Here is a 26,857-nt window from a genome sequence, read left to right on the forward strand (position 1 = left end):
TCAGCCATTGGCTGTGTCCGATTCAGACCGAGAAGTTGAAGCGGAGTGGTCGCGCTTCCGAGCCTGCCGGCTCGCCCGGCTAGACTGTCTGTGGACACGAAAAGGGTCAATCCGATACCTCCTAAAGATCGGACGCGCGACGGACTCGACCAGTACAACATGATTAGCACGGTTAACCGTGTCAACTTTGTCAACAGTACGAACCTTAGAGCAAGCGCAGCCCCGCCGGCCTATCCCACGTCTCCGTCCATGTGGCCCTCGAGTCTTGGGCCCAAGATGTTCCGATGGGTCATGCGAAGCGCATAGAGTGCAGCGCAAGGTCGGACAACAGTAGTATACTTCCACCGGCTCTTGTCGACGCTTCATACGCACGTAGTCGGTCTCGAGAGTCGTGTGCAAAGTGGAGATTGTGCGCGCAGCTCCCACAGATGAACGGGCACTGCAGCCACCGAACCCTCCGCCACTGATAGTATACTTGTCATGAGCACGGTGAACCTGCACAAATTCGAGCGGAAGAGACGCACCGGTAGTAATGGCGTCCGCAACCTCCCGACGGAGCCGGGTTTAAAGGAGACGTGCTTGATGCCCGACTCGCGCAGCGTGGTGATGATCTCCGCCGCCTTCTCGGTGCTGGGGATGCCCGCGGCAACGTAGAAGCCCTCGGTAGGCAAGCCCTCGCGGCGCATCTCTTGCCAAAGCGGGAACTGGAACTGTAGAGCGGGCTGAGAGTGATGCCGACACCTGCAGGAATCTTGCTATGGAGTTCGGCGACCTTGCTGCGAAGAGCGGCCGCATTGTAGTGTCCACCACCGGCAGACTCAATGTGGTCGAGCACTGCACCGACGAAGCCTGCCTTCACAGTTGTAGGAGTCATACCGGCGACATGATCAGCGGCTTCCCGAGGAGACGGGAGAAGGGGGTGTCGAGGTGGATGGTTCCATCGCTGCGAGAATTGTCAACGCCAATCGATCAAGGCCATCGTGCATTACACACCTGGTCTTGACAAGAGCAGGCGAGAACTTCTTCGACCACCAATGCTCCGTCTTGACGGATCAAGAGTCGTAGAGCTCCGCGGGGGCCCTTGGCCTTGTCTCCGGCGACGATCACCCATACTCCACGACCCTCAAGGTTACGGGCGGTCAGAGGACCGATGCCGGAAATGCAGCCAAGGCCGAAGTCGACAGTGTGCGTAGCCGTGTCCGGGAAGTTGGTCGCGGCAGACCAGTGGATGGGCAAGGTGAAGATCTGGTCGCACAAAGCCCCAGTCAGGGAGCCTTCCGTGGTGCGAAGGTCGGTACCTTGAAAGAGCACATCAGAATCTGCACATTGTAGCGGATGCAAGACCGTACCGTTCTCGGTGTGGAAAACAGGGATCCCCAGGTCCTCGTTCTTCCACAACTCAATGTCATCCAAATCATCCATGACTTCATCGACGACACTTGAGAGATACTTGCTGTGATACGGGACCCCGACGACGAGGAAGCAGACGCAGGAGACCGGCTTGCGCTGAGAGGAGGGAGTCTTGCTTTGGTCGAGGCTGCTAGGGGCGTGCACCTTACTCATCGGAACGCGCTCGTGTGGAAAGCCGCTTTCGAGCGGCGGCAGTGCGCGTATGGGGACGCGCTTGATGTCTGGGACAGTGGGAAGAGCGGAGTTAGAACGCGACAGCGGGAGAGCAGGAGAGCATAGCTCAAGAGCCGCTAAAGCTCGCCGATAGTAGGGAATGCGACGGGTGTCGGAAACTTGATCCCAATGAGGCCTGGTCGTGCGCGGAGACTGGGGTCTGGATTGGGGATGGAGAAGAACGTATGGAGCCGTTCGAGGGGACGTCGTCGAGTCTGAGCGCACCAGGACCTTCACCACTGAGGTTCAAGGAGTGTCTCACGGCCCTCCTCGCTATGCATAAGCTTCGAAGATTTTCTAGGGGAAACCGTAAACTCACCTCCATCTGGGGAAAGTCGAGCTGGGACCAACCGCAGGACTTGTCCGACCTCAGTTCCCGAGAAACTCAAGGAGCGGCGGACGGTCTTCGGGCTGAGCGCACTGGGGAGCTATTCGAGCACTCAAAACACGAGTCTGCGACCAAAACCGTGCTACGAACCTTGCTATGCGGCTCTGCCAACATCGGCACCATCCACTGCGGACCCACCGCCGACTTCAACTATTTCGGAGTCTTCAACGACTGGAGCGTCAGACTCGAACACCGTGGCAGAGCGCGACCCTTGAACCCAGCGTGGTGACGTGCATGAAAACGCGAAAAGAGAGCTATGAAAGGGAAGAGGTAGCATGATGGCTTCATCGAACATGACGGCGACGCTCACCTTCTCGCTGTCAGCACTCTCGCTCGTGATAGTGTACTGGCGGGTCCGTAAGGAGTTGCGGACTCTTGAGTGCGCGCTGATGAGGAAGCTGGTTCACGAACTCACCAATAGCGAACCTCGCAGAGATCGGGCTCGCAAGTGATACCCCTGCCGGCGATGCATCCAATGTGAAGGATCGGTGCGGGGGTACCGTAGGAAAAGCCAGGGACGACAGAGCGAATTCGAGTGCCGTGCCTGGGGCAGCAAACACCGGACGTAAACAAATAGGACACGGAAACTGCGAGGAACACGCACCTATCGTGGGACAACAAGGCAGTCGACGAGAACCCCGTCTCGGCGAAGTCCTCCGTTTTAACCTTGGTCCCCAGTGTGCACGAAACCGCACTGTGGCTTTTCTTCCTCGCCCTGTTGTCCTTGTCGGCCTTAATCCTCTCCATCGCCCGTTCATCGTCCAGGTCGCGTTCACAAGGCCACACGTCGCCGAACCTGGAGGAGATCGCCGAGTATCCCCCGACCAGAGGTAAAAGTTATGGGCAGTTATGCCACCGTATCAGCCTGTTGGTGCATGCCGAGTGTCAGAAAGAGGACAAGTCCAGAAACCCGTGGCCATAACAGTCTTGTCAATACGAGGAAAAGCACATGCTATCGGGGGCATACATACCGTCGCATAGTATCCGGCTCAAGCGGGAGCGTGAGGAGAAGGTGGCTTCATGGCTGTCCTTAGCCACTGGAGACGACGTTGCGCGGGAGATCGAGGGTGCGCCCAGAGGTTCGATGTTGGAAGGGTTGCACGAGATGAGAGAAGGGAGCGATCGCGAGCGTGTCTCAGCCTTCTGCGAGGGGCAAGCGCGCCTCAGACCCATCACCGTTCACGCTAACTCGGCGTTGAGAACGGATCCGGTCCGAGGCCGGTCCGGAACCGGCAGGGAATTCTGGTAAGGTCTATGTAGATTCGCATTCCTACTGAACCACTATGTACATGCCAAGCGCGCGAGTAAAGTTCTAGGAATTAAGAGGCCCCGGTTCACTCGGAGAACGATGAGCACCATACGTAGATCCAGCGCGCAGTTCGGCTGGCGCATTGAAGTCCCATATATGTCGGGAGAGTAACTGACTACCGAGAGCGAGGGCCTGGCGCAGGGAGAAGACTTGCGGATGCGAGCGTGTCTGTGGACACGAAAAGGGTCAATCCGATACCTCCTAAAGATCGGACGCGCGACGGACTCGACCAGTACAACATGATTAGCACGGTTAACCGTGTCAACTTTGTCAACGGTACGAACCTTAGAGCAAGCGCAGCCCCGCCGGCCCATCCCACGTCTCCGTCCATGTGGCCCTCGAGTCTTGGGCCCAAGATGTTCCGATGGGTCATGCGAAGCGCATAGAGTGCAGCGCAAGGTCGGACAACAGCCTGAGTAGTATACTTCCACCGGCTCTTGTCGACACTTCATACGCACGTAGTCGGTCTCGAGAGTCGTGTGCAAAGTGGTCGCCTTGACCAACGAGACACGCCAAGTATTGGTCGACATGTAGAGGTGGGAAGCGGGTGCGTCGGAGTTGAGGCGGATGACGAACGACGGGGTCCTCCACGACGGACACGTCTGTCCGTCCTCGAACTCTGAAGGAAGGCCGAAATCAGCAGCCTGCGAGCCATTAAACCCGGAGAAAACGGATAGCTGCGCGGCGTCGAGATTGTGCGATCACCTGGGCGCGCGAGGGTAGCATACTTAGACCATGATGGCAAGGATAACGAGAGGAATGTCACTGACGGAGGCGTCGCAACCATTGGGTCTGATAGACTTTCCAGACTTCTCCATCCACCACCGAGATTGTACGCGCAGCTCCCACAGATGAACGAGCACTGCAGCCACCGAACCCTCCGCCACTGATAGTATACTTGTCATGAGCACGGTGAACCTGCACAAATTCGAGCGGAAGAGACGCACCGGTAGTAATGGCGTCCGCAACCTCCCGACGACTCGAGTCCCGTATCCACCGTCTTCGCAAGCAATGGAGATGTAGTCGAGCGTGTGCTCTGTGGACACTGAGCCCGCAGATCGCGACGAAGACAATGGAGTTAACGGACCTGAACTGATCAATGACGCAGACCGTACTACGCACCTTTGTCGGAGAGTGTAAAGCTCGGGTTGTTCTTTCCCTTCATCGATAAGTATTCTCGCCCACCGAATGCAGAGTCGTGTACGGTAACGGTATAATAATTTAGGCGAATGAGGAAGCTCACATGTGCATGTGAGACTTATCTGAACCTGGTGGCAGCGTGTCGAATATCATAGGAGCCCTTGTATTCAGAGCCTTTGGGAGAGGGAACATCTTCAATGTCGTCGTCGTGCGGGCTGAGCGCTCAGGTTTCGGAAGCCTCTGCCTCTAGACTCTCCACCTGTTTAGGTTCAGATCAGGCTTCGCCGGCGAACGCTCGGCGCCCCACGCCGCCGCTGCAGCCCCCAGCACTCGCCGTTCGGCGTTGGAACTCATCCAAACTTCCCCATCCCAACCCCATCCCGCCCACGGACGTTGGAAGCACATTTGAGATAAATACTCCGTGGGCTGTACAAAAAGTCTCCGCCTGTTGTCCAACTGTCCTGGCATTCTTAGCCCTTTCCCCGGTTCCACCAGTCACTACGCATCATACTTGGGTATCGGCGACGTGCTTCGCATTAGGCCTAATCCTGCCAACAACATTTTTACCAAGGTGTCACCGCGAGATGTCTGAACATCGTCGCTCACCTCAATCCTCACTTTAGGTTGCGACGGCGGCTTCTAGAAACGGTCCAGGATTTATTCAGGATCCAACTTGGAGTGCCGTTCTTGTGAACGTTCAGGCGTCTGGTCGGGTCCGAGGGTTTTTTGTCGCCTGCTCGGACGGGCCCCATCCACATCCCGTCCGTACCCATCACCCAATACCTCCGACGTGACGTCTCGCTGTTGCAATGAACGTAAAGTTCGTCGACCATCGCAGGGATGCCTTGTGGGGGATACTGAACGTCAGTCGGCGCATAGGTGGTGTACCAGACGGTTTGCCCTCCCGCCATTATGTCTTTTGCCTGTCGCTGTTCTTCCCAGTCGATAGTCGCTTCCACGCCTTCTTGCATTTTGCCGGGTGGGGGAGGCTCGGCGGGAGTGGTATCTGTGGGAGGTGACGGGGCGAATGTAACCCTTTGGCCTGCGCGTATCTGCTCAGCCTTGGTAGAAGTAGACGCGGCTTGAGTAGGCGAGTCAGAAATCTTCTTGTCAGCCTCTTCCTCCTTTTTTGCACTCGAGGGGTCGGTTGCAACTGGCTTAACGTCGTGTCGCCGCAGTCCACTTCGAAGGTCTATGAATGGGGTTCGCCGGCTGATATCAACGATAACCCCTCCCTTTTCACCGTAACGTGGCTCGAAGGCTACCGAGGCATCCGAATCAAAACCTGGCTCTGGTATTGGTGGCGATTTCGATCGAAATAAACGTGACTCACCAGGTTTCGCCGTTCTCCCGCCGGTCAGTCTCTCAATTTCAGGAATAGCGCTTTCATATACTTGACATGTGCAAGCAGACAGTTGTGTGAGTGGCGAAGAGCTGGGAGAGGGAGATACAGGGCCGGTCTGGAGGCAACCTTGCTGCATACTTTCGATGTTCTAGTCTGGATATCAACCAACGACGGAATGATGCATTGCAACTTTCTTACAGAATTTTCTTCTACCCCTGCTTCAGGAATGGCAAACACCACCACCTCGTCTTCGGGGCTGTTCAAATGCTATCATAAGCAAAAGAAGCGACAAAGTGGACAAAGTGATGACACCCGCCGAGGAGCTTCAAAATCTAGTCGGACAGAAAATCTTCTACGATTCAATGAGACCTGTGGAGACAGCACATGAAACGGTGTGGGGCGAGATTGGCCGAAAGGGTATATGGAGGAGAGGTCCTCGAAGGTGAGTACGAGTCGACGCGCAAAGTCAGACCGGTCCATACCTCTCGAGTGCCTGCATTCACAGGTCCGTCATCTAGCATCAACGTTCTTTGGCGCCGCGGAAGAACAGCCGACATTGTAGATGGAACGAAAGCGACACCTGCATATCCGTCATGCGCATTCATGAAGCTCTGGCATTTGTGGCTCGCGCAATGCGCGTGTACACCAACGTGCCAACACGGGAATCCGGGCCGGGTCCTAGAACCAACGTGCAGAAGCTGCGGCTCATTGTGCGTCGCGTGCTCTCTCCTTTCCTCTCGCCGCATTCAATACATAGCACGTTCCAAACTCTCTGCCTGAAGCACTTCGCGCAGGACAATAATTAGGATGGTAGATAGTTTATTCACAAGTAAGCTGCTTTGTTACAGCACCCAGATCCTTCGGCGCCCACCTGCTGCCCGCCCGTGTATCGCGGCGTCGATGCGCGCGATCTCGTCCACGAGCCCCTCCTGCAGCACCAGTCCTGCGCGCGGCGCATCTGCACCCCACGACGCGCCCTGCCGCGCGATGCTCGCAACCCCAACGGGGTCGAAGTGCTCCTCCTAGCGTGGGGCTCGGCGTGGGGGACATAGTCGCCGTCCGTCTCGTCGTCCTCGCCTTCCTCGTCTGGGGCTCGACAACCTCGTGGTTGCGCTTGGTGGGGCTTTCAGACGCCGTGCGGGATGAGGGGGACGAAGGGCGCACCGGACGTCGACGTGGATGGGGGCGCGGCGCTGGGACACGACGGGGCGGAGGGAGGCGGCGGCACGTAGTCGTAGTCGCCGTTGCTGAATGAAACCTGGGGCGTCCACCCAGTGCTGCTTCCTCAGATCTCCGCTGACGCGTCCTCTCCGCGTCGCGCGCCCACGCAGGAGCCGCTCCTCGCCGCGCTGCAATCCTCGTCGCTCGGCCACCTCATCCTGGACTTCCTGCCCGCGTTCCCGGGCCCATAGCAGCGAGCATGGCCGGGGTCGACGCCCTGCGCGAGGCCGAGGTCTGCCGCGTCGACGCGCTGCTCGCGCTCCCCCAGCGCTCGCACGCGCGGTCCCGTTGCTCCGCCTCCTCGCGCTCCGCTCCTGCCGCCCGGGGTTGATCGGGTTCGACAACGCGCGCGAACGCGGGGAGAGGCTGAGCATGCCAACCCCACCCCCATAGCTCGCAGCGGAGCTCGCATGGGAGGACGACGTCGAGCGGCTGTGGGGGCCGACGAGCGTGTGCATCCGCCCGGCGCTGCGGCGGCTCAACGAGCTCCGGAAGGAGATCCCGTGTGACAAGCGGTGGTGGTGGGTCGAAGCGAGGGCGCGGCGTGGACGTCCTCGAGGCCATCAGGCACGGGGGCCTGGCATGAGGAGGGCTCGTAGTTTCGTCCGGGGCGGCTCGAGCGAGTCGCGCGCGGACGACGAGGACAGGCGCGGGCAGCGGCAGCGGCAGATGTAACCTTGGTGGAGCGAGGACGGTCGGCGGCGGACCAGGAAGCGGTGGTCGACGTGGAGGTGGGCGTAGAGGCGGACTCGGTGGCGGATGCCAGCTCCGCGTTCTCGTGCGTCATCTCCACCGTCTGGTCCACGGGCCAGATATACCCGCCCACGGTCCAGCGCAGCTCCGGTACGAGCTTGCAAATCTTCAGAGCTGGTAACAGCATCGAGTCGCCGCCCTTGAGCTACACGTTTTCCGTCAGTACCCGTTACTTCTTGGCACGCTCAGGCTAGAGAGTACTCACGCTAGGCACCAACGACTCCGCGACGACCTCTCCCGGGTTAACGCCGTAGTCGGCAGTGTCGTAAAATGCGATCTTGCGTCTGCGCTACGTGTTGAGCACCGAGGAGAGCGCATATCCAAGAACTGGTCGCTCGGTGTGATGAGCAGGTCGGGCTGGAACCCTGCGGTGGCGAAGCCCTTAATGTGGACGACGTAGACGAGCGTCATGCGCGTGACCGTACGAACTGGCTGCACCTCGTACTCGCAACCAGCGATGAGCGCGGTCCACTCGAGATCCGCGCCCGTAAAGCCTCTCCTTGCGCCCCTCCATGCCGCGCACGAGCGGTGACCTGTCGCGGAACTTGATGGGGAGCGTGACGAGGATCGTCGTGACGCGGCTGTCGGGCGGGCGCGCCCGGAAGACGAGCCCGTTTCCCTTCAGCCACATCTCGAGCTTGTCACACGCGGCGGTGAGGTAGTGGCCGAGGGGAGCGAGTGGAAGAGCGAGTTGCGTCGAGGATAGGGCGGTTCGCAAGCGTCGCGGTGAGCGGGAAGGTGGGCGGGAAGTAGACCGGCTGGTTCTCAGCGTATCCGTCTACCGTCGTGCGGGGGACATGTGCACGTCAATGTCAATCGGGAAGTCGAGCGAATAGTTGATCCCAGCCTGCACGCGAGCTATACGGGGTCCATAGGCACGCGCCCCGAGACTGCGAAAGGCCTTGATTTTGAGCTCATGGTCCCTGCTGATGCTGCGTGGTAGTCCGTATGCCCGGGGTTGGAGCTTCGTCTCCTCAGTTTTGTGGAAGGGTGGGGCAGCTCGAGAGACTCTGCGTGCGGGGGACAGGGGGGTCGGGATAGCGACTTGGGGCGGGTGGGGAGGAAAGGTAGGGGAAAGTAGATAGTGCTGCGAGCGGGGGGACCTGTAGTTGGCCCGTGAGAGCTGCTTTGTGTGATCCAGGGTTGTGTTCATTCGCGGGGGAGAGCGTGAGGAAGCGCGATTTGGATGCCAGACAACGTAAGCAAGTGGCGGGAGAGGCGCAAGGCGTCCAACGGCGCAACGACAATAAATGAAGGAGGGAACGAGCGACGGACCCTAGGCGGCTGGGGCGTATATCAGAGCGAGGGAGCTCAGACGCGATCGCGAATCCCAGTGTGCGCCGTGGTGCGCGGATTGCACACGATAGCCCGTCGATAGCGCCGCCGGCGGGGCTCGCTCTCGGGGTCGTCGCACTTGCTGCCGCCGATACGGGGCCCGTTCAGCTCGTCGGCGTCGGAACCCGGGGAAGGCGTCGAGTCACATTTCACGACTCCTGCTCGCGCTTTGGAGGAACCGCGCACGCGCAGACAGCAGACCCCCCCGCCCGCGCTCCGGCTCGGGGCTCCGTTGTGAGTGTAGCTGCTGCTGGGCAGGTGGGGCGGGGCTTCAGTCCAGTGGGGCGGGGTTTCAGTCGAGCATGGTCTGGAGCTTTTTGCAGCCGTGTTCGCGTAGTGCGGAAGGGGGGTAGAGGGAGGAGTTGGACGTGGCAGCATCGGAGAAGTGTACGCACGACGGCCGTGAGGCTCGCGGGGCGATCGCGGTGGTCGTAGAGGAGGATGGGGAGACGTGTGCCGTACGGGGTGCCTAAGATGGCCTTCATCGGCGCAAGCATGAGCCCGACCGTTGGGCCCCACTCGTGCCAGAGGACGACTTGCGGGATCCGCCCCCGGCGAATACGAGGCACAGGCGGTGTGGGTGGAGTCGATCCGGGCGCGGAAGGTCGCCCTGGGGACGAGGAGGACTGGGTTCAGGAGCTCGGCGGGCTTGTAGAGCGCGAAGCTGACGGCGATGAGCGCGAGCGCGGGGTTCGACCGGAAGGGCGCATGTGGGGAGGGTGGCGGGCCCGGAGGTGAGAACGTGGAAACGGGGTCTTCATTTACTGAGGGGACGGGATTGAAGCAGCGACAGCGTGGACTTGGCCCATTCCTTGTGCACGGCGGAGAGCGGCGAACCCATCGTCACCACCCGGCCATCTAGGAGGCCGTCAACCATACCGGCGGCGAACCCAATCCTGTACCGGTAGTGGACGTCTACCTCCACGAGGACCAACGGTACGCGGCACAGCTGAGTGGTGTCGAACTATCTTGAGCACCAAACAGTGACCAAGTTCGACAGACTCACCTGCAAGTTGCACACAAAGAGGTCTTCTGGGGCCAACAGAGCGAAGACGATATGGGGTGCGTTTCCTGGCAGCACAGACACGATGGTATCCTCGGGTTGCTCTGGACGAACGAATCCTGGCCGTGGCTAGCAACTTGCTTGGATGACTTGACTTAACTCCGAGGATGGACGGCTTGGAGCAGCATTGACGTTGGATAGGCAGGCGTTCGCATGAAATCCATCCAGTCTTGGTAAGGAGGGCAGAGGACAAAGGGCATAGGAGGGGAGCGCCTGGGGGAGCGAGACGAGAGGAGGAGGACTCGGGAGATATGTTCGGGCCTCGGCAAAGGGGGCCTGGCGACGCGCGTCACGTGATGGGCCTGCCAGCGCCCCGCGTGAGATTCAGAATCTGGTCATGGGCCTTGCCTGCTCACGCTGGCAAGTACTGCCTCCTCCTCACCATTCTGATATCGCTTCAACGAACAGGATGTAAATTTCAAGCTATTCACAAATGTCATGAAGTGCCGCAAGCTGAAGCAGTCTACCTGAGACCACAAGTACGTACACATATACACCCCTCGTCGCTCGAGCTCCATCCTCCACCCCTGCGCCGTGCGCGGCTGTGCTGAACGCGCATTTCTTGCCCACGCGCGCCCAGGAACCACACCAATCTTCCCACTCCCGAGGCCGAGCTCGACCCTCCAATGCGCACGCGCTCGGAGTGTCTTCGAACAGTGCAGCTCAGACGACTTCCGGCACCCATCCCGCACTACTCTTCCCAACCATTTCGCTCTCACCGACGGCATCACACAGATCAGGCGCGCGCACGACACGACCGCGGGTCAAGTCGCGCTTGTGTGGCTACTCCTGCAAGGTCCCGACGTCATCCCCATTCCCGGGTCGATCAAGGCTGCAATATGTCTCGCAGGGCATCGGACGGACACGCACCAACCTCGAGCGAGGCGCCGCGACGGCGGCATATTGTTCAACGCCCTCATCACGCTCAGGACATTAGGGGTACATCCATCGCAGTTGTCGCCCCCCATCCGCGCCGACAGCTCGCGGTGGACCCACCGCGACGAAGGACCACCGGCTCTTCAGACTCCGACGCCTCCAGCTCCGCCCGCTGGACCCAGCGCTGCCGATCCCGTCCTGCTGGAACCGTCGCGGCTCTTTCCTCCACACAAGCAAGTCTCTCCCTCGCCTCCTTTCTCAATCTCCTTATAGGCACCGACGCTGACCCAGTCGCGCCTGCCCGCTTCTTTTCATCAGATATATGACTGCCCAGCCGTGGCTGTCTGTCTATTATGGCATCGTCTCCCGCCTCCCCGTGGTTGTGTGCGTCTGCCAGCTCGCTCTGGCTCTCGGTTGGCACGGTCTGTTTCGTCCAGCCTACAGGTCACCCTCGCTCGTTCTGACCACCTCTCCCGCCCTCCCAGTCAACCTGTAGCAGACTATCACATGGCAAAACCCGGGCTCCGGCGAGAACACCTCGAGAACGGTACGTCCCCATCCTCAGCGGCTAACCGCAGCAGGCAGAAACCCGTGCTGACCGCATGTTTCGTCCGACCAGCGTGCCGATCCTGGACGTCCAGCACCAAGTCACGACACTCCTGAGGACAGGATTCCGTCGGCTACGCGCTCTTGGGGCTCCTCGCCGTGCGTCCTCTTTTAACGACCTTTGCGATGCTCACACGGTCGGCCTCGTATGTTGGCATGTGCGTCTCGCACTCCGCTATTCATTGCCATTTCATCGTGCCCGAGCACCAACAGTACCTGACCCGTTTCCGCCTCTGCGGCCGCAGGTCCATGGGGCTCATGTTTGCAGCCGGCGACGCTATACAGCACATTCACAATGCAGAGCGTGCACAGGTTTCCGCAATCCATGTTCTCGCCGTTCGCTGCGGCTACGCGCACCTCGCTCAATGTGGGAGTTGCGCGAGGCCAGATTTCCCAGCGTGGAGTCGCAGACAACCAGAGTACTGAGCGTACATCGTTCTCGCGGCAGAGGACAACCACACAATGTTTATGTACATACTGCTCGGCGCCCGCCTTTAATGAGGACGAATGGATACTGCGTTTCTGTCAAAACTATGCATGCGTGGACCGCTATCAATCTTCAGCATCCGACTCGTGGCCAGCGTTACGGATCTCGTCGGCCAACTCTTGAGCGGCCTCGTCGGAATAGTTGGCAGCGACGTATTTCTCCCATGCACTGGGAAGGCGGGGAGAAGTCGCAAATGTGAGGCCCAGTTCGTATATGTTGTCCAGCTGCTCCTGTGTGCCAAAGGAACGAAGGCTTGTACAGTGTAACAGCTTTGGCTTCCAAAACACGAGCGAGTTGCTCGCCGACTTGATCATGATACCGAACGCTGGTATGAAGAAATTGCCTCCCAGATCCGCGACAGGGCGATTGATGGTCCACGACGCCACGTATTGGTGCGGACTGCCTTCGCGATGTACACGCCTGGTAATTATGTCTACCTGAGAGGGGAAAGAGTGGACGAGAGTGATCAGGCACACCTGGAGTAGTTCATCGAAAACACAGCTGAAGGTGGTGCTAGCTCAACAGCGTCAAACTTGTAGACATTGCGATAATTGACGTTTCCCCCTGGGCCTCGTATGTCTTCAACCGAATACATACCCATTTTACTGAAGAAGTCGCTGGAAGAATTCATGCGTGGAATGAACGTTCCATGAAGGAAGCTATCGTAGCTTTCAATAACTTCATTCGGTAGCATCCCGCGAGCCATGTTCCAGGCAAACGCGCAGATTGAGGCTTCGCGGAAGCGCAGATCGTTCTTGAAAGCGGAATCCTCTCTCGGTTTCAAGAGATTCTTTGCCCAGTCAAACCGGCAGGCCGAGCGAGAGCCAGCTGTGAAGCCAACGAGCGCGAGTACTCCGGGATCGTCCTTCTATAGATGCAGCGTGAAAGGAGATTAGCACCCAGGTTCTGCCTGTACTGCGTCAAAACCTACCCGAACGCTTTTGCGATGTTTACAAGCATCAGCCGCTACCTGAGAGGCGCCATGAACGAGCCCCGGAAATGAACAACATTCTCGTATGACGCCGCCGATAAGTTCCTTGGTTTTCGCATCGCGAAAGAGGATGCTTTCGTCCGCCTCAGCAATGATGAGCTTCGCCTGGTCCACTGTGAAGATTGGGAAGCGACCTTCGCGCTTGTCGTGGAGTTTGCTGTTGCGACAGTGGTCTCGCCAAAGCTTCGCGATTTCTGGAGTGTCTGCCACCCAGTGGTCTTCAGGGGGATAGCATTCGGCCAAACGGTCCACATAGACAGTACGACAGCGTGTTTCGATGAAATCGGCGCGAGAAGTCGGATCGTCAAAGTTCAAGCGACATTGGTGGATGATATCACCGCGAATTTTGTTGTAAGTTTCGACGGCTGAGCGACGGGATTGGAGAGCTTCCAACAGCGGCTTCGGTAAGTCCTTGTGGTGGATGAATGATTGGAGGTTTTGCAGTGCATTGTCGCCGGGGTCTCGCTTGAACAACTGGCGTTTCTTGAAGATTTTCCGCAAAGCCTGTGTGGCAGAGGATGCCTCTTCCGGCCTGGATGATCGGGCAATGAGTTGCAGGAGGCCAGGAGTCTCGACGATGTCCTTGAACGAAAGAGACATTCGCCGACTAAGCTGCTCTGATGAGCGTGGCGCCATGACTACTTAAGGGGTTGAAGAATAATCAGTTCCAATTGAGGAATAAGCACTGAGGAACACAGCTGACATGGCGGATCGTGAACATGAGTACTTACTTAGGGATATGAAGACAGGAGAGAGTTTCACTGGTTGCTAAATACGATCATTACTGTGCAATGTCTAGCACGGGGCTGATGATCTCAGCCAGGGTCGGATGGTTTCACTCAGCGGCAGGCCTCGATCTCACCAGATGGCAGCTGCACAAAGCCGGATTGAGTTTGGTACAGCAGGTGTGGAGTGCGCCGTGTTCGGTGAGCCTTAAAGCTTTGACTCAGTCTCGTGGGTTTCTCTCGGGCTCAAGCGCTCACACGGACTTGGACTGGCAACGCTGGCGTCCCTCAGACCTCTGGAGATCCCTTTCACTGGCCGGAGGATCGGACGACACACGTGACGCAGATCTTCAAAGGCGCGGCCGTCAGCCCAGTGCTGCACCGATTCCCCGCCCGCCGACGACCCACCATGACGACCGCCTTCAAACTCTCGAGATGCACCCGCATGATAATGACGGGCTCCTCCAGACGTGTCTGCGTCATCGCACAAAGCCATCGGACGGAAGGTCGCTGGTTGGACGACAATTCCGGTGAGGGTCTCATCAAGTCTCCGTTGAGTATCGTCGCTCATATCACGTTTGCATCCAGATTACCCCTCTTTGCGAAACCTCGCGTAGAGCCAACGTTTGCGGAGCTCTGGCTCTTGCTCACGGTTCTTGCCTTTCTCGGCCATCCTCGACCGCTCCCCTTCGACTGCCCTTAACGCCATTATGATCCGGATGGATGGTTCCGGGCCCGTGGAGGTGCCTCCGTCGACTACGCGCATACCGCCTCGGCGCCCACCACCACAAAACCGACAACGACGGCGAGGTGACGGTGATGGGGAGGTCTACGAGGCACGGTACTTGGTGAGCCGATTGCCATTGTCCACTGCGTTCCCCCCTTGTGTCTCGCTTGGTTGCTCGTGTGGACTCGTCGCATGCGATAGTTTTGTCAGCCCCGACACTTTGTTGTGTGTACATCTTGTCGCGCATGCAGGGTTTATCGCCCGTCCGCTCTGCTTATTTCACGCTTGCCTTGCTGTCCCCGTCTCCATCCTCTCACTCCCCATGTCGGCCCGAAGCTGACGTTGATTGTCCCTGTAGCACGCCTTCGCGTCCTTGCATTGACGCGACCACCTGTTTCTTTCTGTCTGCAGGTAGACTCTCTGCGTGTCCCGGTTCCTCTTAACCCCTTGGCGGCTGCGGTGCTCCCCATTCATACGAAGCTCTAGAAAGTGAGTTCGTGCGATAGTCTTGGCTCCATGCCGTCCTTATGGGTTTGCAAGGGCACAAGGACGTTACGGCCCCGATCTGCCGCTTAGCTTTTTGCATCGCTATACCGTTACGACGAGGTGAGCGTTTCCCTTGATCTCATGGAGGTGTTTCTAATGCGGGGCTTTACCTTCGCAGATACTTCACGTCGACGTCATCGAGTATCAGCACCGACTGTTCAGGGAGCGTTCGCAGCCCATCGACCACGGATATCAGTTCTCCCAAGTGCCTGACGTGCGCACGACGGGAAGGGTACAATCGAGTCTTGGGTAGCCTTGTGTTTCCGTCTCTGCGCACTGTGCTTCAAACCTGACCGGGCGTTACCAACAGGCTGGCCCCTGTATGTCCATCTGCATTCTCGCTAGCGCCGCCGACATCAACCATGCCAAGCAGATCGAGCTCGAATGCGTGTCCGTCGACGAGGTGAAAGAGAATCAGACGTTCGACGAGGACGAGAACAAGCTCGTCGAGAAGCTGGTTTTCAAACCCACGAAGAGGCTCACGACCACGAAACTCGCGACGAAGCTCATGGAGAGGCTCACGGAGAGGTTCACAAGAGTTCCGACGCTTTTCCGACCTCTAAAGCTCAATTACAACCCGCTCCCCGTCTCGTTGGTCCCGGTCTCTCCAAGGGTGCGTTTCGTCCGCTGGTTCGTTCCGCTACTGCATAGCTAGAGAAGCTCATGTATGGTGCATGTAGTAGACAGGTTCCCTACCGTCATCTCGCACGCCGAGGACCATTCGAACAATTCTCTGAAGTCTGCTCGACGATCAAGTCCCAACTCATGGAGGTTCTCTGCCTGGACGTCGCTGTCGGTGACGTTCGGATGTCGGAAGATTGGGTCTTCGCGAACCCCATGGGTGGTAAGTTCTCGGCTCGTCCTGAGCATGTACGTCTGATTGTCGAGTTACTTAGGTGTCAGCGTCCTCGTTTCGCTGCTGAAATGTGAAGTATTTTGGCATGCTCCACACCGCACGTGGCGTGCTATTGTGTCTGGTCGCCATTTCTGCGCGCGCGGTTACTGAACGGTCGTTTTCCTAGCTCCTCACATTCACCGTCAACAGGCTCCAATATCCATTCACGGGGGTTGCAGGCGAGTACGGAAGCGTGGATTAACGCCTTCCGGACGCCGAGGGTTCTGACTACGAACTCCGTGCCCGGTGTGTTTCCGCTTCAGGCTCCGCCCAGCCACGGTACGTTTGTCTTCGTGTTCATGTTTGCGCAAAACCCCTTCTTATCCCTCGTCGCTAGCTGCATACGATACTGGTCGTGACGATTCCCGCCGCACTGTTCTCAACGCAATGCGTCCGACCAGCCAGGACGACTCCCATCAGACTCCCGCAGACTTCGCCAGCGTTTACTGTTGCAGGCCTAAGTCACGAACATGCGCTGCGTTCGTGTAGCTCGCTTGTTGAAGCCATGTGAAACATAGGTGGCTTCCACGTGCGCAATGCAGCAGAAACTATATCAACGTCCGCGCTCGCTCTCCCGGACTCAGCACTTTGTTCTTTCTGCCCATCCCCGTGACCGCCACCCCGCCTCGCCACTCAGGGCTTCCAGAACATGCAACAGCAACCTGTTCGCACTCCGCTTAAGACGAAGGGGGTAAGTCGGTCGACTCGTGCTTTGTCTTTGTTCTGGACGTCGGGCGCTAATCTGCACATAGACGGTGTCGAAGTCCATCCTCGGCCGCATGTACAAGTGCGCCGATACCTCCAGCAGCCCGGCCCATGTTTCCACCACCATCGACCGCAAGCGGGACTCTCTATCCGTACCGCGGTACCCCGGACTAGAAGCGTATCTCGGACAACGGAATCTGCTAGAAGCTTGGGTGCTCTTCACGGACGAGACGGGCCAGGAGCAACGATGCCTCGTTGGCGCCGTATACCACCGGTCGGTTCAAGCACGAATTCGCAACCGCGCCGTGGAAGCAATCCTACCTGACGTGCCTTGGTACGGCGACATCATCGTGATGCTCGGAGGACGGCACTACTCCATTATTAATATGCGAAGGCCGCATCACCGTGAGCTGGGGAGGAGAGCCGTCGAAATTTGAGTCTCCCTAGCCTCGGTAGAAGCATGCGCTGAGAAGACCGGTAGCTTCGTCACCAAGTGCGCGCCCATCGTCAACCATGCGGTCACCCATAACATGCCTCCCATCGCCATCCCTTCTGTTCTTCAGGGATAAAGGTCGGTGTCGCGTTCATATTCCCGATACGTTTCCCTGGCACTTATGAATCCGCTAGGCTCGGGTGAGAACGAAGGGTATGGGTGGAAGGATATGCGTTTCTTCGCGAACTGCGGGGATATTTTGCACGATGTAATGGGACTTTGTACCGCACGCCCTTAAATAATTTATGGGTTTGCACTAAACGAAGTGGAAGTGTGAGCCCGCTTGCAGACCGTAAACCCGAGACTGGTCAATGCCTCACGCAACGTCGAAATGGACAAGACGCCGGAGGATGCGGGCGCTGCTTTGGCAGGAGCGACTGCTCCTCTTCCTCCTCTGCGCTCAGCCTTCACCGCTGCGCCGTCGCCGCCGCCGCCGCCGCCGCCTACGACAATGACGACAACCTCATCCCCGGCGCTCCCTCTTCACCGGCTTGCGCGTATCGCGGACCCACTCCCGCCCGCCCCGCCACCCGGTCTACGCCAGTCCCTTCCTGCCCATTCTCACTCGTCCAGATTTCTGCACCACGACCGCGGCTCCCTCTCCCTGCCAACTGCTACGATGGCATCTAGTGCACTCGTAGTGTTATCCACCTCTCCACAACTGCGTGCGTGGCGGTATGGGCGAGCCCGGCGGGCTTCCTCCCAATGCGTCTGCATCGCTCTATCCTCCCCTTACCCCATCTTCGTACGCTTGGCGACGGTCAATAAGCCGCGCCCTCGCACGCGCGTCGAGCCGACACCACCGCCAAAGACGGCCTCCATATGGTGTCCATACTGCATCCACAGCGACTTATCGACGTGCTCGTTTCAAATGGAAGACCTCCCCAAGGAGAAGCTGGCCCGTCGCCGTACTGCAGGTGAGTTTCCCGCTGAACGTTTTCACGAATTAATGCCGATACTCGTTTTCCACTAAGCAGCAGCGCGGCGGTCGCTCGGCGACCCCACCACCAAACTATGGCCTCCCGTGCCTCAAGCACCGCCGACCGGCTCTCCAACAAAGGTGCGTACGGTCTACGTTGTCGACAGGTTCAATGCCGCTAACTTTGTCGCATTTGTCGCCCTCCTCGCGTTTGTCGCCCTCCTCGCATGTGTCGCAACTGACTGGCTCAGCCGTTCGCAAAAAACCCGAGACAACATCTCCATTGGTTGTGAAGACGGTGGATGCGGGGACTCGTCGAGTCGTTGCGGACGCCATTACACCGGTGCGTCTCTTCCGCTCAAATTTGTGCTGGTCCACCGTGCTCACGGTGTGCATGGCAGCAGCGGAGGCTTTGTTGGCCACACGCACGATTCCGGTGTCAGACGAAAACCTGTCGAATACAACGACCCGACTCGTTCGTCGATGGCATTTCCCTCGCCGCCAACGTCATCTCCCTGCCACCACCTCGAGCGTCGACGCCTCGCAAGTCCGCGCAGTCCGAAGACGAGCTGGCACCCTTCCTCGAGAAAGGGCGCGCGCACCTCCTCACGGTCGCAATTGGGCGTTCGATATCCTGTCGGGCTCTGCGAACGAGAGTACAATCGATCTTGACCCAGCTGTGAGTGCTTCCCCTCCTTCCTGTGTGCGCGGTGCACCCGATATGTATGGGCCTGGACCCGGGCGATGCGAAGGGAAAGCCAGGCGGCAGGCACCGAGCCACTCGTCGGGGGTTCGTGTAGCTAATTGTTCCTCCTTTCTACAGCAACTCGAATACCGGGACTCACCAGAACCCATGGGGGACCGGGGGGACGGGGACACGGGGATTGGACGCGCATGACTGGAGAAGATGACGAAGACGAGGAAGAGGACGAAGACGAAGAGGCGGACTTGGGGCTGCCAGGACGCGTTGCCGGTGAACGGGATCGCGGCTGCCGCTGGGGAACCGGGTCCCTCGTCGTCCGAGGAGGAGCTGGTCGATGAAGCAGATCGACGCGCAGCTCGTCGCGGCGTTGCAGGCGCGTGCGGGTGAGAAGTTGGGCAACAAAGGTACACATTCCCCCCACCGCTTCCCCCATCCGGCGCACGATTCTCACCTCTGGCTCGCACAGACGTCGACACGCAGCGCGAGGGGACGCACTTGAAGACGCGTGTGATCGACCTCTCCCCTTCGCGCGAAAGCACGCTGGCCGTCTGACTCGTTCTCCCGCACATTGCCCTCGTCTCCTGTACCAGCCCCCCGACGAGCGGCAGATCGCAGACAAGGCCGTCGACATCCTCTACAGCTGCCTCACCGAAGCGAAGCACGCCCCCCGTCCGCCGATCGTTGTGCGCTCAAATCCCACCGGATCTCGACGACCTCGGGGTTGATACAACCGTCGACGCACTCTCCTTCCGACGACACCGCATTCGCCACATTTCGACCGGGTTTCTTCCACAATGGTGGGCGGGGTGAGAGACGGATGATGAGCTTCGTTTTCGACGACCAAGGTGCGTGCCCCCTTCGTTTTTGCGTCGTTCGAAAGCCTTTGTCTAAGTCTTTCGGACGAATACAGTTGCGGCCTGCTGCGTCCAGATCTCTCCCCGCAGCGTCCAGAAAATTCTACCCCAACATCCTTTGCGCAGACCCCCGCTTGTTTCCCCCATATCTGTACGAATTCCGCTGTGATTCCGACGCGCCTACCACCGCTCGAACCGCCTTTTCAACAGTTTCCGAATGTCCCCGATCTCATCGCCAACGGGCCACTCGTCGTCACACAGGTCCGTGGACTCCCACCCCGATCCTCCTCATCAGCGTCATCGTCGCGCTCAAGACCCATGTGCATCTAGTCCACAGGCGATGGCAATACCCTCGATCATCGACTTGGCCGCCAGCGAGCGCGCTGCGCGCGGCCTCAACGACGAACATGGGCAAGCAGATGTTTGAGAACACGAGTACATCTACGGGCTCTACCAGAGCGGCAAGAGAACCCACCGCGTGCCGTACCGGAACAGCAAGAGAACCCACCTGATCAAGTTCTCGCCCGAGGGTCACTCCAACACGGCGATGATCGTCTTCGTCGCGCTGACAAGTATCCACCTTGACGACACGCACAACGCCCCCATCTGCGCCGAGCACGCGGCGAAGATCAAGACCAAGGTCGTCGCCCACAAGGTCTTTAGCGTCGACCGCCGCGTCAGGCAGTACGTCGAAGCGGTCAGCCGCCTCAACCTCTATGTCGCTGAGCTCAGGAGGAAGGCCGCCGGCCGCGGCGACGCTGAGCGCGACGTCGAGAAGTGCAGGTGTCGCGAAGCCGTTCTCGAGGTCGAGCGATGTGCGGCGGCAAGTTCGCCGAGGGGAAGCTCAAGGCCTTCCGTGCCCGGTTCATCAAGCTCGACACCCAATCCCGTCACCCGCCGGACCTCACCACCAAGCCACGGGTGCTCTCATTACGCTTCAAACGCGATGCGAAGCGTGAAGGCTTGCTGCGGGCGTCTCCTCTCCCACCAGTGCGGCTGCGACAGGTATCGCCTCCGAGACCGACTCGTCCTCGTTCCCACTCGCGCACGGGCCTGACGCACCGCCAAACATCCCTCAGCCCTCCACGCAGACTCAAGCGTACACGCCCAGCACGGGGCCGTTCCTACCTTCGAGCTAGTCCGACCCGGACGCCAATGTAGTCCCATTCGCGCGATGCCGTTCCACGCGCACGTGCTGCACCCGCAACTGGCGGGTAGCCAGGATGGGTGGCATGGGCCTGCGCCTCGTCGGGATGGACACGGCGAACGCGTTGTGGGCGCACGCTGCCGCGAACCGGGTGTTCGCGTCGCTCGGTGCGATTTCGCACAGGTGAGAAAAGCCCTCGCCATCCTCCTGAAGCCGCAGCCGCAGCCACAGCTGCAAACGCACACCCGCATGCCACCGCCGCCGATGCTGGCCCCCAGTGCGTGCCGGTGCCGCGTGGCTCGAGCGGGCTGGAGGTCGTCGCGCTCGCGATGCGGATGGTCATCATCCAGCACGCGCAGGAGCAGCCCGCAAGAGACGTGCAGGCTCGTGCAGACTCAGATGGTGCGCATGCTCGCCGCGGTGCGGGAGGTCTGGGCGACGGTGGTCGGCGGCAAAGGCAACGGAAGCGTGGTGCCGAAGCGACAGACCGTAGTCACAGCAGTGAGGTCGCTACTCCATTATTCTGCTGTATAATAGTCAATATATCAATCCACACACTACCCTTCCAATGCGAGCCCTGTGTTCCACATAGAGACCAAGTATAAAGTACACCGCCAGCAAGATAATAGGCCTGAGGATCACGAAGATGGGTTGGAACGGATTGTTAATGAGCTGATAGGACGACGGCGATAGTGCGGATGGCCGGCGGGTGTCCGGGCAATAATGGCACATGCATGTAACAACCGTCGAAGTGTAGCAGCAGAAGTGCATGGATTCACATGAACGCGACATGGAACGTTTGAACTTTCCCCCGAAGGCGCGTGACGTCATAGGCATGCCGCGCTCTTCACTTCATGTAATGCGTCGCACCAGGCGAAGAGCATGTTTGCCGCTAGAAATGCTCTGTTCAAAAGCCCTCACCCCGATCCCATGCCAGTGAACACCCCCCATGCGGTGTGTGGCGCGCGCCTCGCGTGTGACGCTCCGTGCAAGCACGCGAGAACCGGCGTCGCGCGCGGTCGCGTTCTGCGCGCGTGAGGACCTGCCCACCAATCCACCCTCACCCCAGGATGCCACACGCTCTCCCCTCGAGCTGGAGGGTGTGCAATCTCACCTGCGTACACAGTAAGCTGGCGTCTCCGTGAATGCGAGCTACCCAGTCAACCAGCAGCGGTGAGTCCAATTCCCAACTCCATGAATCAATTTGACCCTTGGTCATAGGTTAGCAAACTAGACGTCCAAAGAGCACTCGGAATCGCGAACACGGAGGTCCGATGGACGTCCGATAGAAGCATGTGCAGGGTGGAGCAATTTTGGGGATGTATTGTGGCGGCATGGGTGAGTCCATTCATTCACCTTCTGAGCGTGGGTACGGGGCCCGCGGGGATCCGCGCCCATTAACTTGCATGGGGTATCCGCCCAAGTAATCTTCGCTGGTGGGGGTGCGGAAAGCTGCCGGTACCGTGCCCTGGGGCAGATCGTCCTTGGATACTTAAACTGAGTTGCACGAATCCCAGACCTCGACGAGCCCTCCCGATGCCTGCGTCCTACCGCAATGAACCGCCTTAGGTAATGTGGTCTCCGCCCCTCCTGCGTCCCACCCTTGCCCAATGCGCTTGTCGCATTATCGTGTCTTGCTGATGTCATATGACGCAGACGCGAAGCCGTACACGACGCGTGCTACCGGCGGCCAAGCTCATTGAGACGGCCTTTGAGCTGCGCTCTCAGCTGAAGACGGCGTGGAGCATCATGCATAGGCTTCTGAAGCAGAACAAGCGCAGGGGCACAGATACCTCGGATATCGAGGACCTGGACCCCGGCATTTCTGACGATGAAGACGGTCAGTGTAGTGCTGCGAACTACTAGCGCAATCTGACGGTTAACATATCTCACAGACGACGGCCCGACTATAGCGTGCATTACGGAGCAGCCCAAGCCGGCCATCCATCCACCAACGCTGTGCGACGGTGACGTCTGCACTACAGACAGCGAGGAGGGCGAAATCTCGGACGACAACGAGCTGCCCGACCACGACGGCACGGACCATGGGGACGAAGGGCTCGAAGACGGCGAGCTCGCATCACCGGACGGTCGTCGAACACCTCCATCGCCTCCGAAGGAGCCGCCGTCAAAGTGGGCTCGGAAATGCGGGATTCCCTGGGGTAAGTGCTCACAGCATGATGCGCACGACACCCTCCCTGATCACATCTGCAGCACCCAATCCCGATCACCCCATCTCCACGACATTTCCTGATAGCCCACATTTGCCGGTGCCTCCCCAGCAGCCAGCGACGTCAAGCAGCAAGACAAGGAAGAACAAGAACGCCTTCAAACGAAAGAAGTGTCGCAATGCGGAGAAGGGGCAGGCCGAGAACACCCCAATTCCCCACAACGCCCTACCCCGCTTTCCAAAGAGCTCCGGCTTTACGACGCGGTATAGCAATACGGCCGAGACAACGCTCGACGACATCACCGTGAAGGAATACCGAGTCGATAGCTATGCGTACACGGCTATATGCGACCCGGTCAAGACGAGGAAGCCTCCCACTCTTGACGACCTCGACAAACGCGGATACACTTTCGTAGACTAGAACGGCACGTAAGTTCACAACTCGGTCATCCGCTACAGAATTCTGATGCGCTAGTTAGGGAAGCCATGCGTGGCCTGGACGCCAACAGACTGCCAATCCTCACCGTCGTCGATGAGGTTGGGCCACGGCCGCGCACACGTTTTTTCGGGGGATACGGCAGGGGACGATGGGGACGACACCCACGATGGGTCGGAAGACAGCTCGTATGCGACGCCGAGCCGTCTGTCTTCGTTCTTACAGGCACAGCTCTAATGTGAACGTACGTATGCACTATGTTGACATCGGCTTTAGACCGTATTCTGATTCAGCCTGTGGACTCCAGCGTTCTTTGACGACGCCCCGCCTCTTCGCCCGCCCGGCCACTCCTACGCCGCCTTACGCCAAAGGCATAAATGCCAATCTTCTCCACATGACGGACGGCCTGGCCAGCAACCCCAACCGTCGAAGCGTCTGCTTTGCTAAGCGCGACTTCGAGATTGACAAAACTTGGGTTGTGCACCTCCGAGGGATCGGCGAGGGATCCTGATGACACTCAAAGTGAGTTGCGTTGACCGAGGTCAAGTTTATTTGCTCTCTAACGCTGGTGTAGAAAGTGCGGTCCTACACCCCTTGGTCAAGATCCGGGATCTCCACGACTTCGTCAAGCCGGTTTACGCTCTGCTTCCCCGCGCAGCCAAGGTGCAGAACAGTCCGTCTTTTTAATATCCTGGCTTATTCAGCACCCTCTCTAAGCCCCGCGCGCGATCCACGAGTCCTCCATAGAAGCGGTTTCCGCGATTCCGAGTATGTATCTCTTCATCGGCAGTGTAACATGGGTCTCATGCTACTAGGCGTCGGGGAAGGGCAATGGCGCGGCGCCCATCCACCTCGACGAGATCGGTGCGGGACTAGGGTACGCGAGCATGGACCAGAATGTGTGGGAGGTGGTCGTGGCAACGGATGAGGCGATATATCTCTGTGGGGCGAAGAGCCGAGGGGCGTGGTTCATGTACGAGGGTGAGCTCATTGTTCCACCTTTGTGCAACTCGCCCTGAATAGCTGTTCCCGGTAGGCTTGGAGTCGCGGGATACACATGCGATCATGTGCTGCATCTACGCTTTCCTCCTCGTTGCGCGCCGACAGCCATTGCCGGGTCCGTGCATTTTGTCACAAGGGACGGTGCGCACAGCCATCTGAGGTAACAAAAGTCATATGCACACAGGTACGTTCACGTAAGGCGTGCAGCATGCGGGAGATCCTTTCGTATGGTGGAAATTGTATGTACTCTCCGACTATGGGAGGTTCCTCATGTCGCTGTTTGTTTCTGCTGCTTTGTCAGACTTGGCATGCAGTTGTTGTGGTGGAGGTATGCCTAGGATGCAATGTAGTTGGGCTGTCTTTTGTGACCTATGTTCGAGTCCAATCTCACCGAAATTGTTCTGAAATGAATGTAGGCTCACGGACCGATCTCTGCAACTTGTGTCCACGCAACTGGTGAACGGACGCGCAATGCCTTGGTGGCGCGTGGCGCTTGCGGCGTAATAGTACTTATGAGCGTCTTTCTCTGGCCTGTCTCCGAACAGCACCCTCACGACCAAACGTTCGAGATACCCCAGTCACGTTCCCATACTCTGCTTTTCCATGCCTCTGAATCGCTTGGCTTCTACCAAACAGCGTGGCCTTCTCCGTTGGCGCCTTCATGTTCTGAGAAACCGCGGTATTCGGCAGAGGGTGATGCGCGGTGCTTACCTGCTATCCTATTTTTTGCTCTGCCTTTCAATCGGTGCCATACCACTATTATACCGGCTTGAGTCACCATCTCGTCTCAGTCGCCTAACTGTTCTGAGCCCGATCGCCTTTTCCATTGAAAACTTTATCCTCGTTTCCCTCCGAGCAGGTGCGGATGCATCTGGTGCCGGCCGGCCCGGTCGCGCTCAACACCGCCTTCCCCAAGCGCGCTCGCGCACCCACGCTGTCCCGAGATGTCCGGACACCAGCGTCTCAGGCGCTGCCACCTGAGCTCGCTGTCTCCGACAGTGAGCTCGCCTCCCTCTTTTTTTCACACCACATCTTGTATATGATTAGTGATAAAATATATTTGTTAGTAAGCTACTACATAGGTGCACTAGTATGTAATACCACGCCCCGCGACAACGCGGAGGCAGAGGCAGGGATGAGGGTTGGGACAAGGCGGAGGAGGAGGAAGGCGACGTGGACGACGTGAATGCGGGAGACGCGGAGGCGGGCAACACAAAGGCAAGTGAGGCGGAGGTGAGGGACGTGAAGGCGGATGAGAGCGACGGGGAGGGCTCGCGGGGGGACGCGGAGGGCCCGGACGAGGCGGAGCAGGTGGTGGGCGATGCGGGCGGGGGTGCGAGATGCGAAGAGGGAGGAGGCGCAGAGCAGCGAGGGCGGGCGATGCGAGCGGAGAAGGGCCGCGCGGGCGGAGGAGGTGCGTGGAGGAGGGTGACGCGGAGGACTCGCGGGAGGAGGCGGAGGCAGAGGAGGGCAGCGCGCGCGGAGGAGTGCGAGGAGGAGGTGAGCGAGGCGGGCAGAGGCGGGCGATGAGGTGGGCAGCACACGCGGAAGCGGACGATGCGGAGGCAGACGAGGCGGAGCAGGTGGGCAACGCGGAGGGGGGGACGTGGAGGAAGACGAGGACGAGGACGAGGGCGGAGACGGAGGCGGGGGGCCAGGACGAAGCGGAGGAGGGGGAGCCTAGCGACGTGTGTAGATGCGGGCGGCGGGAGGCGGCACGGACGCGGACGCGGGCGACATGGAGGAGGCTGATGATGCGCAGGTGGGCGACGCGCGTGGAGGAGGTGGGCCGCGTGGAGGCGAGCGAGACGCAGCAGGGCGAGGAGGAGGAGGGCGACATGGAGGTGAGGGAGGCGGAGGAGGGTGTGCGGGCGCAGGCAGGTGTGCAGGTGCAGGCGGGCAGCGCGAAGGCGGGCGGAAAGCAGCGCGGGGGTGGGCAACGGGGAGGAAGGCAGCGGTGAGGTGGACGCGGGGGTCAAGGCCGGCGGCAGGCCGGATGGGCGAAGCTGGAGAGGAGGGGTGGGCATTGGGAGTGCAGGAGAACGGAGCGGGGGACTCACCAAAATGAGGGCCGCGGTACGTCGCCGCGCCCCCCTAATTCTAATTTCCATGCTGAGGACGTCCGGATGGACATCCTCGTGCGGTGTGGATGCGGCCGGCAAGGTGGGCGAAGGACGGCATGGAGGTCGAGGTTGAGGTCGAGGGAGGAGGAGGGGGGCGGGGTTGAACGGTGTCACCAGGTGACACCGGAGTCCAATAGCAGACGAAGGACGACTGTACAGTCGCTATCGTCTGCCTGGACGGTGGTGGGGGCGGAGCAGGAGGTGGGGGAGGGGAGGAGGAGAGCAAGGACGGAGGGAGGGACGCGTGGTGTGCATCATAGCCACGCGTCGATGCG

At 59.2% G+C, this 26,857-nt stretch overlaps 7 protein-coding genes across 7 annotated transcripts; 4 read left to right on the forward strand and 3 right to left on the reverse strand.

The window, feature by feature from the left end:
• BXZ73DRAFT_77990 (uncharacterized protein) lies at positions 1–6,362 on the reverse strand (the record flags this gene model as incomplete). Its single annotated transcript, XM_048022772.1, has 23 exons — positions 1–88; positions 205–230; positions 373–495; positions 525–710; positions 773–853; positions 994–1,298; positions 1,350–1,631; positions 1,849–1,896; positions 1,943–2,051; positions 2,102–2,137; positions 2,322–2,409; positions 2,616–2,807; positions 3,605–3,756; positions 3,779–3,997; positions 4,091–4,238; positions 4,268–4,365; positions 4,408–4,412; positions 4,443–4,479; positions 4,972–5,008; positions 5,079–5,652; positions 5,794–5,953; positions 6,004–6,072; positions 6,288–6,362. The coding sequence occupies 23 exons, from the start codon at positions 6,360–6,362 to the stop codon at positions 1–3; spliced, it is 3,138 nt and encodes a 1,045-aa protein (XP_047877281.1).
• Positions 6,363–7,179: 817 nt separating this feature from the next.
• On the reverse strand, positions 7,180–8,410 carry BXZ73DRAFT_77991 (uncharacterized protein; the record flags this gene model as incomplete). The annotated part of the gene is made up of 5 exons (XM_048022773.1): positions 7,180–7,702; positions 7,734–7,924; positions 7,985–8,063; positions 8,084–8,287; positions 8,313–8,410. The coding sequence occupies 5 exons, from the start codon at positions 8,408–8,410 to the stop codon at positions 7,180–7,182; spliced, it is 1,095 nt and encodes a 364-aa protein (XP_047877282.1).
• A 2,415-nt stretch (positions 8,411–10,825) lies between these two features.
• Positions 10,826–10,996, forward strand: BXZ73DRAFT_15598 (uncharacterized protein; the record flags this gene model as incomplete). The annotated part of the gene is made up of 1 exon (XM_048017515.1): positions 10,826–10,996. A coding segment is annotated over one exon (171 nt), but the record flags the coding sequence as incomplete, so codon positions are not given.
• A 1,215-nt stretch (positions 10,997–12,211) lies between these two features.
• On the reverse strand, positions 12,212–13,858 carry BXZ73DRAFT_90342 (uncharacterized protein; the record flags this gene model as incomplete). Its single annotated transcript, XM_048025602.1, has 4 exons — positions 12,212–12,566; positions 12,623–13,014; positions 13,078–13,548; positions 13,841–13,858. The coding sequence occupies 4 exons, from the start codon at positions 13,856–13,858 to the stop codon at positions 12,212–12,214; spliced, it is 1,236 nt and encodes a 411-aa protein (XP_047877284.1).
• A 2,933-nt stretch (positions 13,859–16,791) lies between these two features.
• On the forward strand, positions 16,792–17,172 carry BXZ73DRAFT_47782 (uncharacterized protein; the record flags this gene model as incomplete). Its single annotated transcript, XM_048019938.1, has 1 exon — positions 16,792–17,172. A coding segment is annotated over one exon (381 nt), but the record flags the coding sequence as incomplete, so codon positions are not given.
• A 2,995-nt stretch (positions 17,173–20,167) lies between these two features.
• Positions 20,168–20,449, forward strand: BXZ73DRAFT_11859 (uncharacterized protein; the record flags this gene model as incomplete). The annotated part of the gene is made up of 1 exon (XM_048017455.1): positions 20,168–20,449. A coding segment is annotated over one exon (282 nt), but the record flags the coding sequence as incomplete, so codon positions are not given.
• Positions 20,450–20,927: 478 nt separating this feature from the next.
• BXZ73DRAFT_101942 (uncharacterized protein) lies at positions 20,928–23,442 on the forward strand (the record flags this gene model as incomplete). The annotated part of the gene is made up of 5 exons (XM_048015062.1): positions 20,928–21,018; positions 21,077–21,228; positions 22,508–22,691; positions 22,747–23,013; positions 23,066–23,442. The coding sequence occupies 5 exons, from the start codon at positions 20,928–20,930 to the stop codon at positions 23,440–23,442; spliced, it is 1,071 nt and encodes a 356-aa protein (XP_047877287.1).
• Between the last annotated feature and the right edge of the window lie 3,415 nt (positions 23,443–26,857).

The sequence above is a fragment of the Epithele typhae genome, assembly GCF_022376455.1.
Source record: "Epithele typhae strain CBS 203.58 chromosome Unknown BXZ73scaffold_28, whole genome shotgun sequence".
NCBI lineage: Eukaryota > Fungi > Basidiomycota > Agaricomycetes > Polyporales > Epitheliaceae > Epithele > Epithele typhae.